The sequence below is a fragment of the Papio anubis genome, chromosome 3 (assembly GCF_008728515.1).
Source record: "Papio anubis isolate 15944 chromosome 3, Panubis1.0, whole genome shotgun sequence".
NCBI classification, from domain to species: Eukaryota; Metazoa; Chordata; class Mammalia; order Primates; family Cercopithecidae; genus Papio; species Papio anubis.
This window is the reverse complement of record NC_044978.1, coordinates 114058595-114080352: the sequence shown is the minus strand read 5'-3', so window position 1 is coordinate 114080352 and position 21758 is coordinate 114058595. Positions and strand designations below refer to the sequence as shown.

Below are 21758 nucleotides of genomic sequence, written 5' to 3'. Positions count from 1 at the left end.
GCTTGATGATTCCTTTGATGTCTGGATGTAGGCTTGTCTTAGTGCAGCCTGGCTATGCGAGGACTTTGTTTTTCTGGTTTTGAAAGATGAATTTAACCTTGATGGCATTTGTCTCAATAGATCATGAGTTTTAAGGCTCTCACTTATCTAAATTAAAAATATATGTATAAGTAAAGACTAAATACATGTGACATCAAGCTACATTGAGTGTATTTAAAAATATTAATTGATAACAATAGGAAATAGCCATTTTGATGTTATTCACATTTTGATTTTCATTTCTTTCTTTTTCTTAAAAACTACTTTTCAAAAGCAGTTTTAGGTTCACAGAAAAGTTGAGTGGTAAGTACATAGAGTTCCCATATACCCCTTATCTCAGCCCCCTATCCCAGGCTCCTTTATTATCAGTATCCTGTACTAGAGTGGCACATTCATTACAGTGGATTAACTTACATTGACACCTCATGATCACCCAAAGTTTATAACTTATATTAAGGTTCATTTGTGGTGTTTTACATTCTGTGGGTTTTTGCAAATGTATAATGACATATATCCATGATAACACCTTACAGAATAGTTTTCACTGCTGTAAAATCTTCTGTGTTCCACCTATTTATTCCTTCCTCTCATTGAATCCATGGCAATGACTGATCTTCTTACTGTCTCCATCGTTTTGCCTTGATCAGAATGTCATATAGTGGAATCACACAGTATGTAGCTGTATTAGAATGGCTTCTTTCACTTGGTAATATTGACTTATGGATCTTCCATGTCGTTTCATGGACGGATAACTCATTTCTTTTTAATGATGAATAATATTCCATTGTCTGGATGTACCACAGTTTATTTATTCTTTCACGTACTATAGGATAGCTTGGTTGCTTCTGAGTTTTGGCAATTAGGAATTAGAGTTGCTATAAACATCTGTGTAGTTTTTGTGTGGACATAAATTTCTGATTCTTTTTGTTGGCTACATTTTTATTATTTGTATGATGGCTTCAAATGTTAAGTTTAAAATTTATTGCTTCCATAGCATGAAGTATGTCAAGATTTTGTTATTTAAGGTCCTTGTCTTAGCCATTCTAACAATAGTTGTAGATATTTTGTAATGAATGATTCAAAAGAATTATTTTTTTAATATGGAAAATAACTGTATTAATACAAAATGTTTATTTTATGGGAACATTTAAGTGTTTAATCTTACCTTTCAAAGTTTCTGGGATTTCTTAGTATATGCCAATAAAATATAGACATAATACACTTGATCTTTTAAGTATAATTTTGCTCATTAGCCTTGACTATTAGCTTTATAATCTTTATCCCAATATCATGGACATCTGGCAACTATGATAGCATATCAGGTTAGGAAGATTAGGAAGAGGAGATGCTACCATCTTCTTCCAAATATTGAACTAGAGTTAAGATAACATATAATATTGATATAGCAATTTGTTTATCATTCTGTTGACATTCAATTTTCTTTCCTTGAAAACTGAGATTAAATTATAAAAACATTCTCTCTTTACACTTTCAGATTTCTGTGATTGATAATATAATTTGAGTAATTTGCTTTTGTATTTAAAGTTGGCCTGACAGTGTATCATTGCCTTTGATAGCTTTGATTCATAATCACTAGTGAACTGTTAAGGTCAACTCTGCTTTTTCTTTCTGGATTTTGGTAAGAAAAGCCTAGGCTATTTAATCCAATTAAATTAGTATTTCTACTTTAGTCACCAACAATCCATTTTTCCTTTCCTTGTTTATTTGCTTAACAGATATTTATTTAGCTGCTACGCTCTATTAGACCTCACCTTGGAGAGACAGTGGTGAGCAGAACACAGTCTCTAGGGTTTATAGCCCTGGTGGGAGAGGTGGAGAGGCCAGTATCATCGAGTTTAAGGAGTATTAAGGGACAGAAGAGCTGGGAGGGGCAGGATGCTGGGTGGCACATTAGTGGATCACTTGATTTTGGAAGTTCAGGAGCTATTTCCTCAAGGATATAAGTCAGGGATTCAAATTTTGATTAGATGCTATGAATTATCATGGTGATCTGAGCAGCTTCAGAAAAGTGCTGGAGGATGGTGATGGTATAGCTAAAGCAGTGACAGAAGTCTTTGAGTCACTGGGGTGAATAGCATGATGATCTAATGAAGAGAAATGAAGTGGGAAGGTAAACAACAGGACTATGAAAGTGGACTTTATCTTAAGGACAACAGATGTCCTTGGCAATATCACTTAGGGAGTTAAGGGATAAATGAATGAACATTTATTGAATGGCCAACTAATATAAGGTACTCTAATACCTTAATTACTTTAATCAGATAAAAAGTTATATGTTCTAGTGATATGATAATGGGTATGACAATGATAATAAGGTACTCTAATACCTTGAATACTCTAATCAGAGTAAAGGTTATATGTCCTAGTGTTATGATAATGAGGGTTGGTGGATTGAATTGCTAGAGTTCAAAGCTAAGTTCTACTACTCAGTATTATCTTAACCAAATTACTTAATCCCTCTGAGCCTCAGTTTCCTCGTATCTACATAAGTATAATAATAGTACTTCCCTAAGAGAATGCAATATAAAATAAATACCTATAAAATCCTTGTTATAGAGCCTGACAGTATATCAATAAACCAATAAATAATACTTTCCATTATATTTATTGCCCAAAGTTACACAGCTAATATTGAGCTGACACTTTGATCAGATTCTATACAAATATGAACCCTATACATTTTCACTACCATATGTTTGTCCATGTGGAGTTGTTTCCACATATGTAAAATGAGGATCAATAACAAATTACTTCAAGAGTTTATTGGTGAAGATTAAAAGGTCAGCATGTGTACAAGTGCTTTATACATTTTAAAGTGCTATATAAACACTTGTTATATAATGTAGCACTGGATTCTGAGTACCTGGGAACTTTCAAATATGGCTATTTTGCAGGATTGAGAAATAAAATGTTTTTCTAAATCTCATTTGACTATGACGTCTTAGAGGTGGGAGGGAAACATGGTGTATTTACAGTGAGCAATCAACTAGTAATCAACAGAAGTAAATGACTACGGGTGACCATCTCCAGATCAGATCTCTTCTGTGCCAACAACCCAATTTCTCATGTGTAACAAACCACTTCTACCTGGATGAATCCTTGCATCCGAAGTAATTTATCCAAGTCAAAGATAAGCAGCTCAACAATGTATTTTGTGAACATGTAAAAATAGTAGCTGAGGGATTAAGTACATATTCCAGTTAGTTAATCCAATTGATGCAAATATGGATTAACATCATATCTGGGAGGTAAGTGTTTAACTTAAATATTACTTTTGGCAACTCATTATTAATGTTATTTAATGAGACATAATCATATTAATATGAGCCAATATTAAGAATGTTTTTCTTGTTTCAAAGTATTTTGCTTCACATTTTATTTCACTTGCTACATTGAAAATGATTTTATAGTAGTTTTTACATGATTAAGATAGCATAGACTTTTTATTTTTTATTTTACATATTTAAGGTATACAACATAATTTTTTATATACATAGTGCTATGGTTACTACAATCAAGCAAATTAACACTTTCATCATTTCACAATGTTACCATTTTTATGTGTGTCAAGAGCACCAAAAATATGTTAACAAAAACCTCAAATAAAATACAATATTATTAACTGTAGTTCTCTTGTTGTACATTAGATCTCTAGACTTATTCATCCTGCATTCAACTCTGTATTCTCTGACCTACATCTTTCCAGTGTGGCCCATCCCTGGTAGCTACCATTTTGTTCTCTGTTTTTATGTATTTGACAGAGTTTTTTTTTTTTTTAATTCCACATGTAAGTGAAATTAGCTTTCTGTCCTACAACTTCAAAGTTCATCCATGTTGTGGCAAATAGCAGAATCTCTTTCTTTTTTTAAAGGCTGAATAATATCCCTGTGTGTTTGTGTGTGTGTGTGTGTGTGTGTGTGTGTGTGTTTCAACATATTTTATCCATGTCCCTTGATGTACACTTAGGTTTTTTCCACACTGGCTGTTATGACTAATGCTGCAATGAACAAGAGAGTGCAAATATCGTTTCGAAGGGTGATTTCATTTCCTTTGAGTAGATACCCAGTAAAGGGTCTTTTGGGTCATACACTAATTCTATTTTTATTTTCTATAGGCACCTCCACACTGCTTTTCACAATGGCTGCACCTATCTACATTCCCACCAACAATGCACAAAGATTCCCTTTTGTCCACATATTGTCAACACTTGTTATCCCTTGTCTTTTTGAAATAGTCATCCTAACAGATGTGATGTGATATCTTATTGTGGTTTTGATTTGCATTTTCTTGATAGTGATGCTGATCATCCTTTCATATGTGAGTTCTTTATATATTTTGGATATTAATCCCTTATTAGATAAATGGTTTGCAAATATTTTCTCCCAACATATGGGCTTTTTATTTTGTTGATTATTTTCTTTGCTGAGCAGAAGCTTTTTAGTTTGATGTAGTTTATTTACTTATTTTTGATTTTGTAGCCAGAGCTTTTAGTGTGATATGCAAAACAATTTTTGCCAAGGCCAATGTCAAGGAGCTTTCTCCCTATGTATTCTTCTAGCAATTTTAAGGTTTCGAATCTTACATTGACTTTTTATCCATTTTGAGCAGATTTTTGTGTATGGTGTAACATATGGGTCCAATATCATTATTTTGCATGTGATATCTAGTTTTTCCAGCACCATTTATTAAAAAGACTATAATTTTGCTATTGTGTCTTCTTTGCACCCTTGCTGAAAATTAGTTGACTGCATACGTTCAGGTTTATGTATGGGTTCTTTACGCTGTTCCATGTGTCGGTTTTTAAAGAGCATGGACTTTAAAGCAAGACTTTGAGTTCAAATCTCAGCCCCACATGGGGAAAATTACTTCATTTCTCTTTCACTTATAATAACAACAAGAACAAATATATGTAGTTCATGACTACATATTAAATGAGTAAATACATACAAACAAATAGAAGATTGGCAAATATTATGTACTTTATAACTGCTTGTTACTTATTGTTATCAGCCATTATTATTGTTTGTGTTCTTGAAATACCTTGTATATAATAGGTGATAAGATTTTTAATGATATAAATTTTGCCTTTTCCACATATTTACTTTGTTTTTCAAGAAATTAATAATATCATTAATGGTCATAGCAAATAAGGTCTAGCCATGTCATATTCCTTCCATGCCTCTGTTAGACTCTCCATTTGAGTGAGAGAGCAGGTAAAAGACTGTAAATCAATCCTAATAATAGCACATCTGTTGGGAGTCACAGCAGATTAGATAAATGACCAGTAAACATTTTGTAAGGGCTGAGTGAGTTTTATTTTTTCTGGCATGTTAAATATGACCAAGCACAAAGGTGACCTGATTTTCCTTGCAATATTTGTTTAAGAAAACAGCTATGTCATATCCTTGGACCTTGAATATTTACAAGTTTTTCCGAACTGGAATACCTGAATTCCAGAAGCTTTCTGATATGTGATGTGTGTGTGTGAGTGTTTGAACAGATGTGAGACTGTGGTTTCCAGTGTGGGGAGATATGGTCATGCATGTCTAGAGTCTCTGTCAACATTTATAATTTTGCAACGTATCTGTGTTTGTAATTGTGGACATTTGTAATTTGCCTGTGCCCAGAATTTGCTCTTAGGAATAATCTAGACTAACGTTAGAAATACATTTGGGCACTTAAATTTAATGCTAACTCTAGAGTTCCCATGGCTCTCAAGAGTCGTTCTGTAGTCCCCTGGATTGGAACACTATGGCTTGGCTCTTCTCTGGTCCCAATGTCATCCTAGAGGAGAAATTCTTAGTGTCAGACCATGAACCACTTTTGAGAACCTGATGAAACTATGAACTCTGCTTTTAGGTAAATTTGTGTACTCTAACTCACACTAAATTTGTCAGCATTTCAAAGTTTCAGAGATCCCTGAGGTCCCTTTGCAAACTCCTCTCAAAGAATCAGTTGCAATCAGTTGGCTTTATTGTGCAAGAATCAAAATATTGAATGTGGCATGAATGTAAAATGTAAGGAGAGAAGAGCTGAATCTGTGAAAATCACATTTTCAATTGACTGAAGGTGGACAAATGACTGAAGGAGTATGAAGTAGTCGTTTGGTTTCAGCAAGTCCTATAAAAAAAAAAGATAGTTTAGAAATTTATTCATAGTGTGTTAACAGTTCTCATGATAGATATTTATTTAGTTTCCATAATTTTTCTTTTTTGTCTATATCCCATAAGTTAATCAGATTAAATATTTAAATTTAAATATTTAAAATAGCCATATAGTAAACTGAAAATAATAGACATGTAATATTTACAGAAAAACTGTCTTTTACATGTTTCTTTACATTTTGCATCAGTAAAGTATGTAACTACTTATTAAATAACTTGCTTTCATGTGGTCTCTAATAAAATTTTCTTATTTTGTTCTCAAAAATAGGACAAGCCAGCTGTCTAACCAGCTCTTATTCTCTTTTTCTTAACAGATATCCTGTTGAACAGCAACTAAACAACACACTTTACCCATATGCTAGTCTAAGGAAATCACAGTGTATTTTTCCTGGTTTTTGGCAAGTTAGCCCATATAAAAATAAATGACATAGTAATTAAGCCCCACTGTCTGATATTAAACAGGTTTGGTTTGCCTCCCATTTGCATGTTCTAGCTGTGATAATTTACTTAATGTCCTCAGTCCTACTGGTTTTTATCCCTAAATTTGAGATAGGAATAATATCTGTTTCATATAGTCACTATGGGAATCAACAGACATAATTATGCACAGTTTTTATCATTTGGTGGAGACTTAGGATATTGGTTAAAAATAAATGTTAATATTTATTAATTTTACTTTATCTTTTCCAATACATGACATTTTACAGATCGATCAGTTTTTAAAATCCTTTCACATGTGCATTCTCACTTGAGTCTCATAGCAACCAGAAATGAGAAAATAAAAATTCAGAGAAAGTAATGACCAGCCTATGGTCATTAGGCAAGAAGATGAAAGAAGCAACCTTTTCTGGGCTAATAGTAGTCCCATGATATCGCAGACCATTGTCTGGTATTTTAGATCATAAAACATGTAAATATCTGATGAACTGAAAATATTTGTTGCAAAGAAACTCAAAATTTTGCAATTTTCTCCCCAAAGTGTGTTTTTTATTTTTTTATTTTTTATTTTTTTTGAGTCGGAGTCTCGCTCTGTCGCCCAGGCTGGAGTGCAGTGGCGCGATCTCGGCTCACTGCAAGCTCTGCCTCCTGGGTTCATGCCATTCTCCTGCTTCACCTCCTGAGTAGCTGGAACTACAGGCGCCCGCCACCAAGCCCCGCTAATTTTTTGTATTTTTAGTAGAGAAGGGGTTTCACCATGTTAGCCAGGATGGTCTCGATCTCCTGATCTTGTGATCCACCCGCCTCGGCCTCCCAAAGTGTTATGATTACAGGCGTGAGTCACCACGCCCAGCCTCCCCAAAGTATTTTACGCTCTTTGGATATTTTTCACTTTGTTAATCATTCTATTTGTTTAAATTCTTCTCATAAGTTTCAGATTATTTTAAACTCTACCATTATCCGTTGGTCCAAGTAATAAATAGTAACATTTTGCATCACATTCAGTGTTCTGAAGGTATCCTTTTAATATTTATGTGTTTTTCAAGTTAAGCATTATAATTCTTCCATGGGTTTATCTTAGAATAGGAGAAATATGAGAGGCTTAACTTCATGAATCATTTGGAAATGATGTCTGAAATAAAGAAATGCATGGAAACATATCGTTTCCTTTCACTCTTCATACTACAATGAGAGTGCAAGAGAATTGTTACAGAATTAAAATTTACTTAAACCCATATTCTATATAACTTCTTCTAAAATTACTTTTGAAATAAAAATCATGAAAGTGTTACTTGCTGTTTTACTCTACTGTCATAGTTTGTGTGTGAATAAGGATGAAATAAAACTATTAGATTCTAAGGGTGTCCCAATTGTCATAAAAAAGCTTGATAATAAAGTTGCCAATTATTTTCACTTTGTCAAATAAAATTATTTTAAATTTCTAGTTGGAACAGAATCTGGTATATCAATGCTATGGGTTTACCAAGGTAAAATTGTAAGTACCCTGTTTTTTCTGCTTCTGTAATACACTTAGTTTATCTATTTGTACTATTTTAGAATTTATGGTTGTATTCATAAATCCATGCTTCTTGTCAGAATTATTCATTTTGTTTATTGTTCATTTACCTGTGTTGTCTTCTTTGGTATTTCCTTGGTGTTTTCATGCCGTAGGTGTAGTAACTGAGACTGTGGTTGTCTCAGGGGTGCTCGTGATGATGGACTCTGAAAAATCTTCTGGAGTGACTACATTGTCCACCGTTGGTTCAATGGTAGGAGCTGGTGTAGGTTCAACAGTAGTGATGGTATTGATGGTAGGGATGATTATTTTATCCTGAAGTTTCTTTGGGGGGATGGCAATAAATGATGGATGTAGGTTTGGGCGACGTACCACAGTGGGTAAGTGGCTATTTGGTAGGTATTGCCGCTGAGGAATTTGGGCATGTGGCCTAACTACAGCTGGGTTTGCATAATATGTGCGAGGCACATATGGATTATTAATTGCTATAGCTGGTCTATGTTGGTACAAATTGGTTCCATAATAAGGATAGCTATTTGGCACATAATACATTGGGACATATGGAGCTGTTTTCTGATAGAACCGTCTTTCACCATTCTCATGGCACTACAAAAAAGAATAAATTATACAGAATATTATTATTATAGACCCAAATGTGGAAATACCTTAAATCTGCATTTTTTGAAATAATATAGTATGTGCCATTGAGTAAGATATTAGAAGTAGGGAACCCAGCAACAATATTATTTTATAAGATGTTGATTTGTACATTGCCTTTCCACTTCATGATTTTCAATATTATAAATATTATTTTGATAATATCAATATAATATTTGTTTCAAAGAAATTAGATGAGTTTATTCATAATGTAAACCATATTGCCCAGAGTTTGGCATATATAGAAAGTGATCTGACATGTTAGCTATTATAGGTACAACACAGAGAAAAATCTCACTCAGAACTTGGACATGTTATGTGCAAGCACAACATGCAGACACACACAAAATGGCACACACACACATATGTATTCTCACCACATATTTGTAATTGATCTCAAATTTTATTTATTTAAAAATTAGCCTAAGAGCACATTTATTTTTCCTAAACTAATTACAGCAGAATAGTAATATAACGTGATGTGGAGTGATTCCTGGATTTGAATTTTGGATTTTTTTTTGTTTGTTTAATTTTCTTCACAAAAGATTAGATAAAGAATTGTCTATATCTTAGCATGGATGGTCTTTACAATTTGGCATGTTTTTGCAGTGGCTGGTACTGGTAGTTCCTTTCCATGTTTACTGCTTCCTTCAGGAGATCTTGTAAGGCAGGCCTGGTGGTGACGAAATCTCTCAGCATTTGCTTGTCTGTAAATGATTTTATTTCTCCTTCACTTATGAAGCTTAGTTTGGCCGGATATGCAATTCTGGGCTGAAAATTCTTTTCTTTAAGAATGTTGAATATTGACCCCTACTCTATTCTGGCTTGTAGAGTTTCTGCCGAGAGATTCACTGTTAGTCTGATGGGCCTCCCTTTGTGGGTAACCCGACCTTTCACTCTGGCTGCCCTTAACATTTTTTCCTTCATTTAAACTTTGATGAATCTGACAAGTATGTGTCTTGGAGTTGCTCTTCTCAATAGATGCAGAAAGGACCTTTGACAAAATTCAACAGCCCTTCGTGCTAAAAACTCTCAATATTAATTAGGTATTGATGGGACACATCTCACAATAATAAGAGCTATTTATGATGAACCCACAGTCAATAGCATATTAAATGGGTAAAAACTGGAAGCATTCCCTTTGAAAACTGGCGCAAGAAAGGGATGTCCTCTCTCACTACTCCTATTCAAAATAATGTTGGAAGTTCTGGCCAGGGCAATCAGGAAGGAGAAAGAAATAAAGGGTATTCAGTTAGGAGAAGAGGAAGTCAAATTGTCCCTATTAGCAGATGACATGATTGTATATTTAGAAAACCCCATGATCACAGCCCCAAATCTTCTTAAGCTGATAAGCACCTTCAGCAAAGTCTCAGGATACAAAATCAATGTGCAAAAATCACAAGCATTCTTATACACCAATAACAGACAAACAGAGAGCCAAATCATGAATGAACTCCCATTCACAATAGCTTCAAAGAGAATAAAATACCTAGGAATCCAACTTACAAGGGATGTGAAGGACCTCTTCAAGGAGAACTAAAATCCACTGCTCAACAAAATAAAAGAGGACACAAACAAATGGAAGAACATTCCATGCTCATGGATAGGAAGAATCAATGTTGTGAAAATGGCCATACTGCCCAAGGTTATTTATAGATTCACTGCCATCCCCATCAAGCTACCAATGACTTTCTTCACAGAATTGAAAAAAAACTACTTTAAAGTTGATATGGACTTGAAAAAGACCCCGCATTGCCAAGACAATCCTAAGTGAAAAGAACAAAGCTGGAGGCATCATGCTACCTGACTTCAAACTATACTACAAGGCTACAGTAAAGAAAACAGCATTGTACTGATACCAAAACAGAGATCTAGACCAATGGAACAGAACAGAGACCTCAGAAATAACACAACACATCTACAACCATCTGATTTTTGACAAACCTGACAAAAACAAGAAATGAGGAACGGACTCCCTATTTAATAAATGGTGCTGGGAAAATTGGCTAACGATATGTAGAAAGCTGAAACTGGATCCCTTCCTTACACCTTGTACAAAAATTAATTCAAAATGGATTAAAGACTTAAATGTTAGACCTAAAACCATGAAAACCCCAGAAGAAAACCTACGCAATACCATTCAGAACATAGACATGGGCAAGAACTTCATGTCTAAAACACAAAAAGCAATGGCAACAAAAACCAAAATTGACCAATGGGATATAATTAAACTAAAGAGCTTCTGCACAGCAAAAGGAACTACCATCAGAGTGAACAGGCAACCTACAGAATGGGAGAAAATTTTTGCAATCTACTCATCTGACAAAGGGCTAATATCCAGCATCTACAAAGAACTGAAATTTACAAGAAAAAAACAACCCCATCAAAAAGTGGGCGAAGGATATGAACTTCTCAAAAGAAGACATTCATGCAGTCAACAGACACATGAAAAAAATGCTCATCATCACTGGTTATCAGAGAAATGTGAATCAAAACCACAATGAGATACCATCTCACACCGGTTAGAATGGTGATCATTGAAAAGTCGGGAAACAACAGGTGCTGGAGAGGATGTGGAGAAATAGGAACACTTTTACACTGTTGGTGGGACTGTAAACTAGTTCAACCATTGTGGAAGACAGTGTGGCAATTCCTCAAGGATCTAGAGCTAGAAATACCATTTGACCCAGCCATCCCATTGCTGGGTATATACCCAAAGGGTTATAAATCATACTGTTATAAAGACACATGCACGCGTATGTTTATTGCAGCACTATTCACAATAGCAAAGACTTGGAACCAACCCAAATATCCATCAATGATAGACTGGATTAAGAAAATGTGGCACATATACACCACGGAATACTATGCAACCATCAAAAGGATGAGTTCATGCCCTTTGTAGGGACATGGGTGAAGGTGGAAACCATCATTCTCAGCAAACTATCACAAGGACAAAAAGCCAAACACCGCATGTTCTCACTCATAGGTGGAAATTGAACAATGAGAACACTTGGACACAGGAAGGGGAACATCACACACTGGGGACCTGTCATGGGGTGGGGGGAGGGAGGAGGGATAGCATTAGGAGATATACCTAATGTAAATGATGAGTTAATGGATGCAGCACACCAACATGGCACATGTATACATATGTAACAAATCTGCATGCTGTGCACATGTACCCTAGAACTTAGGGTATGTTTTAAAAAAAGAATTGTCTATAACTACGTTCCTCTGTTTAAAAATTTGTCATAAAAATTCATTGGTAGACCTTTCCATATAAATAGAAATAAATCAGCAAAATTATACTACAAAGCAAACTCCTAAAATGAGATATATTTAATGTATTCAAACATATGTGGGGAACAAAAGGGGAAGTAAATATAGATGTATGAGAAGTATTCTAGGAGGGGTCAGAGAAGGACCTTTCCTTGTCTTAAAAAGTGGAAAGGGGAAATATTAAGCTTTACTTATGTTTTCATTTTTTTCCAATATGAAATGCTGAAAGAGTTTTCTCATATTGTGAAATATACCTGAAAACCAAAGATACATGACAGGTTATATAAGAAAACAAAACTTTCAGCTAGAACGTCAATGTTGATTCATATCACCTTTTGCTGAAATGAATTTTGGAAATATTATTAGATTATTTAATGAGATGAAATATTTAAGTTTTAGACAGAAGGCATCTGTAGTATGACTGACCTTTACAGAATATATTTTGCAGTTCATGCCTCTAATAGAAATAATTGAAATAGACTTACTGCTGGTTGTTTCTGGTTTTGAACCTCTGCAGCCTGGGGAGTTCCAGAAGAAGTAACAAAAAAAAAGGAAGACTTAAATCAGTTAAATAAAATTTTGCGTTAAAGGCAAAATATGTTTTCTTTTTATTTTTTAAAACATTTTTCATGATTGATCTATGAGGCTTGTTGAACTACTTAAGAAGCAACAGTAGTGTAACTGATTAGTAATAATAAACTTCATGTTTATATTGTCTTTAAATATAACCACCTAGAATGAAAAAGTCACTGTGGGAAAAATCTAGTCATCTGACCGCCATGCCAGCAAATACACAATACACTTAAATGCAAAGTATGAATAATTTCTATTCAGTCTTTATTAAATATACATTGTTAAAAATTAGAGGAGTATTGAGCCTTTTTTCCTTTCTCTGCTCTCATACTAAGATGATTCATAAGGTTTACTTAGAAGATTTAAAATATTGCCTCTTGCATAACCTTGACATATAAATAAGTGTTTTAAATACCATCTTTCATTTGTTTTTATAGTGCTTTTCTTAGTTTTGAATTGTGACATATTTAGAGAATCAGGAGTGAGAACACAATTTTATGGACATGTATTTATAAAACTAAAAACTCCAAAGCTTTTAGAAACTTTTGAAAGGAGGTATAATATTAAATAGTTTTAAACTGGCAGTTCTGGTTTAGGACATTACACATGTATTCGTTGGGCATAAAATGACTCTAGAAACCTTTTGGAAGGTGTGAGTATAGAAAATCAGAAATTTGAGAAGGTAATAAAGTTTCCTTGCTTTAAGACAAAGACTTGCTTTTCTTTAAATATATTAAATCATTAGTTTAAAATGTAAAGAAGTAATATGAGTCCGGGCATGGTGTCTCACTGTGTAATCCCAGCACCTTGGGAGGCAGAGGTGGGTGGATCATCTGAGGTGAGGAGTTCAAGACCAGCTTGGCCAACATGGTGAAACCCTGCCTCTACTAAAAATACAAAAATAAACTGGGCATGGTGGTGGGAGCTTGTAGTCCCAGCTACTCAGGAGGCTGAGGCAGGAGAATTGCTTGATCCTGGGAGGCAGAGGTTGCAGTAAGCCAAGATCGTACCACTGCACTCCAGCCTGGGTGACAGAGTGAGACTCTTATCTCCAAAAATTAAAAAAAAAAAAAAAAAAAAAAGTAATATGAATATTATAGAAAGTATACTTTAAAAAATTCTGACAATCTGGACCTTAATGCAATATCAACCTATGCTATGTATTCCTGGTATATGCTTGTCTAAAAAGTATCCTGCGTTTTTATAAGAAATGTGGTATCTCATTTTTTTTAAATTTATATCATAGGTTTCATACCTACATTTTTATAGTTGATAACTAAGTTGTCAAAGATTATGTCATGAAATGTTTATTTCTTATTGTTATCTATTAAGATAAAATTTTAATTATAAACAGACAGATGATTAACATCTGTATACCAGTGGCCTTTTTAATAATTTTCATTAATACCTTAAAAAGATTTTTCACAAATGTCATTAGTTTTCAGCGATTCTTTGATAGAAATTATCAAATTGTGGTACAGAAAATTTGTGCCAAATTAAAAATGTCACCAATAGGCTATGTATTTATGCAGTTTAGTACATAATTGCTAGTAAAATATTATCTAACTTTTTATTTTGAGGGAAGGGATAAAATAGTACATAAAACATGGTATCACATTGATGTTTTAATTTGTATAAATTTGACTACTCATAAGATTGAATGGTAAAATCAATAAACTTAAATTATTTTTTTCTGTATATTTGTTCATGTCCCTGAGGCCTGAAGCCTTTGTGAAAATGGGAAGGAATGTACGAAAGACAAATCCGGCTCAGGTAGCTCAGGAACAGGTTGCTATGCAGCAGTTATTTGTGGTTCATTTTATGATTTAAACTTTAAGCCCTATTACTCAAAGAGAAAACCTAAGTTCTAAATGTTCAGGTGGCCACAAAGTATCTGAGTTGTAGAACTCAAAGTTTTAAAAGGTAATTTTGACTCCAAGAATTGACCTAATAGAGTTAATAGACATGTTATACATAGGCACAACATGCAGATAATAGAATTAATTAATAGATGTTAACTTAAAAGCAAGTCTAAACTTAATAATAAATAAATATTACAGAGATTTACAGAACAAGGACTAGTGTTCCCCAAAATTTTACAATCCAGGAGGTGGACATATACCATTATTATGCTTGCCTCCTTTGTGAGTGCCTAGAATCCCCAGATGAACATGAAAATGAAAAGAAGCAATAGCCAAAACAACAATAAAAACAAGTCAAAAAATTAAAAGACAAAAACAGAACTTTTTCTAGGTCCAGTAGCCTTAAAACATTGCATATAATTCAAGATAATGCCTGCAAACCTTCAAGCTGTTTATGGCCACGGATCCCTGGAAAGAGGTCAGTCAATTGACATAATGGAGAAGAATGTAACAAAAGATAATGATTCGAATATTAAAGGCAGAAGTATCAAGGTCTTTGAAACTTGTGAAAAAGCTTAACCAAAGTTGACCTTTGAAGGATTTTGTTTCCATAAAGACATTGGAGTCTGGGTGAGATACGAACTTAATTAAAATAATTTCTGATTCCCGGCCTATGATTTCTGTAGTTATTCTTTCTGAATTATCTTTAATGCATTTATAATTTTAAAATGTTTTCAGTATTGTTTTCCCCACAGAATGTATTTCCTCTATAGTATGAGAATATTAAAAGTTTCCTATATATGATTAACTGTGATTTCTTTTTTTTTTATTATTATACTTTATTTCACAGAACTAAACAGATATCCAAAAGAACATGACTTTGATTTTATAATAGAAATAATATTTAAAAAATTAACCTTAAAATATAACAAGTTTGTAGATATTTTGGTCTATGAAGTATAACTGTATTTAGAAATTTGAATAGTTAGAGCCCTTAAATAAAAATTTCTTAAAGTCAGTACAAACTGGTTAGATGAAATTAACTTACCAAAAAAGGCAGGGTTAATGCCAGGACATTCACAACTAGAAGAAAACTCTTCATTATTGCACCTAAAGATACATTTAAAAAATTAATTTAGAAGAATTTGTTACTAGAATTTTAGGAGTGACTTGAATACAATGTTTGCTTTGATTAAGAAAAAAAGCCAGATTTACAGGTAGATTTAGCCAATGTGAAAAATTTATTTTAACAAAAGAATGTAAAAACTCAAACTTGGAGTAAAAAAATTTCTGAATTTAATTTTTGACAGCATTAATGGAATTATAAAATTATCATTACTATGTCAAATGTTGAGATTATCAAGGTAAATATGATGCAGGCCTTGCCAATGAGTAGCATCAATTTTAGGGAGAGTGTTGAAATATACACGAATAACTGTAAGAGGGAAAAAAGTAGAAAATGCCACAAAAGTGGTTTTCTACTAATAAAAGTTTCAGTTAAGAGAAGCAGCAGTCTTTGTGTGGGAAAATGACATACAGATGAGGCTTGCCTATGCAGGGTTTAATAGGGAGAGAAGTATTTCAAGTAGAGGAGAAAGTCTTGAGAATCACCATGAACATTTGATTGGAATCTTGTATGAGAAGAGAAATACAAGATTGGAAGGAAAGTTTAGAGCAGAAAAAGTAAACACCTTTAAGTTAATGATGGGTGAAAAAGCTAGGCATGGCTTTATAAACAACAGAAAACAATTGATTGTTTTCGGACTAGAAAGTGTATGACTATACATTTTTTGGAGGACTGAGTTCTAGACCAGAGTTCTCTACCTCTGTAACTTTGATCAAGTGATTTCCCTTTCCTGGGCTTTACATTTTTTTACCTGTAAAACTAGGGTTTGAACTTAGAGATTTCTAAAATTCTATAATTCCATGATCAATCCAACAGAAGTATGTAGGATGGAACAGGAAGTGGAGGGTTATGAAACTGTTTTCTTTATAACATGCTTCTCTAATAATCATAACTGCTATGATTAACTCGAGTGTTTTAATAGGAAATATAGAGATGATACAGTGGCTTTGACTAAAATATTTAAAGAAATAAATTAACCTTATTTTTCTAAAAGAGTATATACAGTGTCATACCTTCTTATTTGATTTTTAATAAATCATCTTTTTAGACAATAATAATATATGATACCCCAAACTTTTTATATTTAAGTATATATTATGTTTAGGAAGTAATTACTAACTTCATCTTGTTGCAGCTATTGTTATTGATATGCTCATATAAACTTAAATCACCACAAACTTGAACTTTACAAAAAAGATTCACAGAATTAAAGTCTCAGATAGGGGATAGAAAGCACATTGTACTCCATTAGCGTCTGATTCTCAGGCAATAAAGATTAGGAAGGCTGTCTACTGAAGTGACTTCAAAACTGCCCATACGATGTCATCCAATTTCCATTCGATGGAACTCATTTGTAATCAATTTGAACAATCTAAGAAAACTCGCATTTCTTTAAGTGGGATCAAGCTCCTTATTAATGCTTCACTTGCTAGTGATCTTTTAGGATTATAGACTGAAAATATTTTCATGATGAATCACAGACCCCTTATCAATTCACACAGTAAAATGATATGTAAACAAAAGAAAATATTCTATAAAATGATAGTAATTTGTTTTTGGCACAAACAAAAATTACAGAGATAAGACCATAGTTTGCATATCAGCTACATTTGCATTTGCCCTCATCACTTGGTAAGAAGAAATAGTTTGTGAAATGGTAGAGTTATACAGCTTTCATGAGTATTTGAAAGGCATGTTTTAAAAAAAATAATTATTCCATAACACATAAAATTATGACTTTTATAGAAATAAAATTTGAAAGTTATTAAGGGATCAATTGCGATTATTATCATGAGTCCAACTTCCTGAGGAATTAACTCTCAACGTTTGTCTGTAGGAATATGTTAAACGCCTTTTTTGTTCGGAATTCACAATGTCTACTATGATTTAGCTGGTGTCAGAATTCGACTGGAACCCAGATTAAAGTTAAAAATAAATTTGATCATAACACCATCCAGAACTTAGGTTTAGGTTAGAAATTAATTTTAAAGTGATGCTAGGTCATATTCAAGCTTAACAATAACTAAAAGGAAGAAAATGTGATTCTGAAATAACTATGGTGATGTCCCAACTAACTACTGTGAAAATAATCACTTTCTTTTCTCAGGTGTTTCAGCAGCATTACCTTTCCTCGTGCCAGTCAGGTCTTGGTTGGTAGTAGGTTGAGTTGGCTTGTCAGCTGCAGAGAAGACCCAAGATAAATAACTGAAGACCAGACCAATGAAAGGATATTAGTACCTTGAGTCACGCTATTCTGTTTCCCTCCTACTTTTTACCCAATAAGATGATGACAGAAAGGAAAGATTTGATGACAGCAGGGTCACCTTTGGGTCAATCCTTTTTAATGAAATGCAGAGAAGGATGTAAAGTCATCACTCATAAAGCTTGAAAAAAGTGTATTCATATCTTTTTAAATAATCTTTTTTGTTTTATAAAGAAATATAGAAGAATTTTAAAAAATATTAATTGTATTCTTATTCAATTTATCCTATCTATTTGAACTTAAAACTGCTGTTGAAATGAAAAATAGTCACAATACTTTCACATTTTAATTGTTTCTTTTAGTTTAAGAACCTGGATTTCAAGTGATACTGCATCTGGTATAGACTGTGGTTGGTCTTCTTCCTTCCAGAATTACAATTATTGATTTTTAAAAATTAAATAATTGGCCATCTCACACATACCCAAGAGCACCTCCTTATAAAGATAAAACCCGTATATGAAACATTTTAATCGGTGTAAAGCGGGGAACTATTTGCATTTGAGCTGCAGCACATTTTCTCCCATATGCATTGACTACATACTTAGTGATTTATTATTTTCTTATGAATAAACATTTTTAAGATTTTAAATTTCATTAATATAGGTGAACCATTTTGAAAAAACATTATTAAATTATTGAATTGGAGATATTTGTTCTGTTTTAAGGAAAGTCATTTTGACTTAGAGCATACATCACAAACCCACTGACATTGTGAATATTTTGGCAAAAAATAGCTAAACAAAAATTTTGTTTAGATAATTCAGGAAAGAATTATTTTCTTTTACTTGTTTTTCTCAAGAAATAATGTTAACTGTGACTTCATTTTGGCTGTGAAGAACTGACCAGATTGAGGAACTTACAGGAATTAATGTAAGACTGCCAGAACACAAACAAGAAATAATATCAGCATTGTAGTTATGTCTATGTTCCTATCTGTTTCTTAGAACTGTTGCATGTCTTAGAAAGTTAGGAACAATATTCTAAACCGTAGAATACTTATTTGGATTACACAGAGTAAAATGAGATTTTCTGTTTCTCAGAATAGTTGGTTTTTGCAGTTCAAAAAGAGATGACAGAATTTAAAATTGCTAAACCAAGTTGCTAAAGTAATAACACCAGCCATTCTATCTGAACTATTTAGTCACAGTGTTTTCCTTTGATTCTCAGGGTCCATGGTTGAAAGACTATGATCTGGTCATTCCTAAATTTTGAAGGTGTTCTATTTCACATAGTAATTTCTCAGCCATTGATTTAAAATCATGAGTGTTAATGATTTTTCAGTTGAGTATTGAATTATTTAACTTACAAGTAGCAGACACTCAGAACACTTCTGAAGGCATTGTTTTCACAGGAAAATATATTTTAAGAACACCTGAGAGTGCTAATAATCTTTTCTCCCACTAAGATAAAAACATGTTTACCATGGTATCATCCATTCACTTCAAACACTAATGTAGCTTTTGTGGGGCTTTGCAAAACTGGACATTACTATTTGAGCACACACATTATTTTAGGTACTGGACATTATTCTTTGAGCACATACTTTATTTCAGGTACTGCTTCAGGCAGTAGGGATAAATTAGTAACCAAAGCAGGTAAACATCTCTGTTCTTGTGGAGCTCGTAGTCTAAAATTTACTTGAATACTGGTAACATTGGATATTTCCCATACCTACTGATCTAAGGCAATCTTAGTGAAAGTGTTTTGAGTGACTGGAGTAGATGAACTAGGTGGATTCTATAATGGAGCTATCCAATGCTCTTGTGTTTTCCAAAGAGAAGCAAAAGGATGATCAGAACTCTCCTGATCTGAAATCTCCAAGGAAGCTGCAATAGTGCTGAACAAGGCCTCCAAACTGAGAGTGTTTACAATTTGGAACGAATCCATCAGTCTTTATCTAGTTATGCATCCATCAATAGGGGGCATGGCCTGATGCTGGAATATCCCTGGATTATGGGAAGAGAACCAACAGGCTTCTCAGTCCAGCTGCAACTTCCCTTTGTTTAGGTCCTGATAATCAGTGTATATTCATACCACCATTCACACAGTGGGACTGGGTAAGAGGCTATTGTGGGTACATAAGTTCACATTTTTTTTTTATTTTACTTTATTTTATTTTATTATTTTTTTTAAAATTTATTTATTATTATTATACTTTAAGTTGTAGGGTACATGTGCATAACGTGCAGGTTTGTTACATATGTAACAAACAACTTGTGCCATGTTGGTGTGCTGTACCCATCAACTCGTCATTTACATCAGGTATAACTCCCAATGCAATCCCTCCCCGCTCCCCCCTCCCCATGATAGGCCCCGGTGTGTGATGTTCCCCTTCCTGAGTCCAAGTGATCTTATTGTTCAGTTCCCACCTATGAGTGAGAACATGCGGTGTTTGGTTTTCTGTTCTTGTGATAGTTTGCTAAGAATGATGGTTTCCAGCTGCATCCATGTCCCTACAAAGGACACAAACTCATCCTTTTTTACGGCTGCATAGTATTCCATGGTGTATATGTGCCACATTTTCTTAATCCAATCTGTCACTGATGGACATTTGGGTTGATTCCAAGTCTTTGCTATTGTGAATAGTGCTGCAATAAACATACGTGTGCATGTGTCTTTATAGCAGCATAATTTATAATACTTTGGGTATATACCCAGTAATGGGATGGCTGGGTCATATGGTACATCTAGTTCTAGATCCTTGAGGAATCGCCATACTGGCATTATAAACAAAAACATTTTGCAATAAGTGACATGATGATTATTGACTCATATACACTCTTTTATTAGTAACAACTTCTTGTTACTCTGTTAATGTTTCTTACATTTGAAATGTACATCATGTCTATTTTATCTTCCTTTGAAGGTATTTATATGCATGTAGTTTTATTTTTTCTGTCTCATTTTATTTATCGGCCACTTCATTAGTACCAGGCTGACCTCAACACTCTATTTTGTTCTTGAAGTACAATAATGTCTGTAACAGTAGCTGCAATGTAAATGACAAACACAGCTTTCCATAGGATTAGTAAGGCATCTGAAAATTGATACTTTAGTGTAGAAATTTGTATGCTTCAAAAATCTTTGCTATATGTAAAAACTATGGAAAAAATAGCGTACGATGCTCTTAAAAATGGTCAACAAACTAGAGCAAAGTGGAATATCAAAATTTTACTCTCCTGTAGCCACTTCTGTTAAACAAACGATGCACATACAAACTGTTTGTATTAGAAACAAAGTACTTTTGGGAGTATAATAGACAGCCACAATCTCTGTTTGAGGAGATTTTCTAAGGAGATAGTGTTTTCTCCTGAACACTTACAGAAAGACTATTTTAAGATTGTGAGGAGACATTGTATGTCATCTGGAGCCTAAAGTGAGTGTCATTATGACTTTAGCATTAACACACACATTAATTTATTCCTCAGTAAGTTTTAGGGTGCAAAGATTTCTGAAACCATTAAAATATAAAGGTTTAAAAATACAAAGGATAATCAATTTATGTAAAGTGTTATTTCTCCAACATGATCCCAAGACCCCTATAATCCTGTCCTATGTTTACTTCATTCTTGTCATTCTTGTTACCATTCAAAATAAACAGCCAGATCAATGACGATCTCTGTGTAGCCAAATCTAATGGGAGCTGTTAGATATTTTTCCCACTCAATATTTTAGCAACTCTTGGCATGGTGATTCATTTTTCTGACTGGTAAAACTTTTTGACTTTTCCTTCCTTTTTTTTCCCCTCGAATCACTTAAAGCTGCTCTTAATTTTCATTTTGGTTCCTCTTATTTTCCTCAAACTCTAAATTTAGGA

The 21758-nt window shown here is 33.5% G+C and overlaps 1 protein-coding gene across 1 annotated transcript; it reads right to left on the bottom strand.

The window, feature by feature from the left end:
• Positions 1-3796: 3796 nt before the first annotated feature.
• Positions 3797-18044, bottom strand: CSN3 (casein kappa). Its single transcript, XM_003898807.5, has 5 exons — positions 17804-18044; positions 15601-15662; positions 12603-12635; positions 8289-8784; positions 3797-6180 (listed from the first exon to the last, which is right to left on the bottom strand). Exons 2-4 carry the CDS (start codon positions 15652-15654, stop codon positions 8323-8325), a joined length of 549 nt encoding a protein of 182 aa, XP_003898856.1. The 5' UTR covers positions 15655-15662; positions 17804-18044; the 3' UTR covers positions 3797-6180; positions 8289-8322.
• Between the last annotated feature and the right edge of the window lie 3714 nt (positions 18045-21758).

Excerpts from the sequence above, each read along its gene's own strand:
- CSN3 (XM_003898807.5), bottom strand. The coding sequence starts at position 15,654 with ATGAAGAGTTTTCTTCTAGTTGTGAATGTCCTGGCATTAACCCTGCCT. Across the intron at positions 12,636-15,600 it reads CATTAACCCTGCCTTTTTTG|GCTGCAGAGGTTCAAAACCA; the intron begins GTAAGTTAATTT and ends GGAACTCCCCAG. Across the intron at positions 8,785-12,602 it reads AAAACCAGAAACAACCAGCA|TGCCATGAGAATGGTGAAAG; the intron begins GTAAGTCTATTT and ends TCTTTTTTGTAG.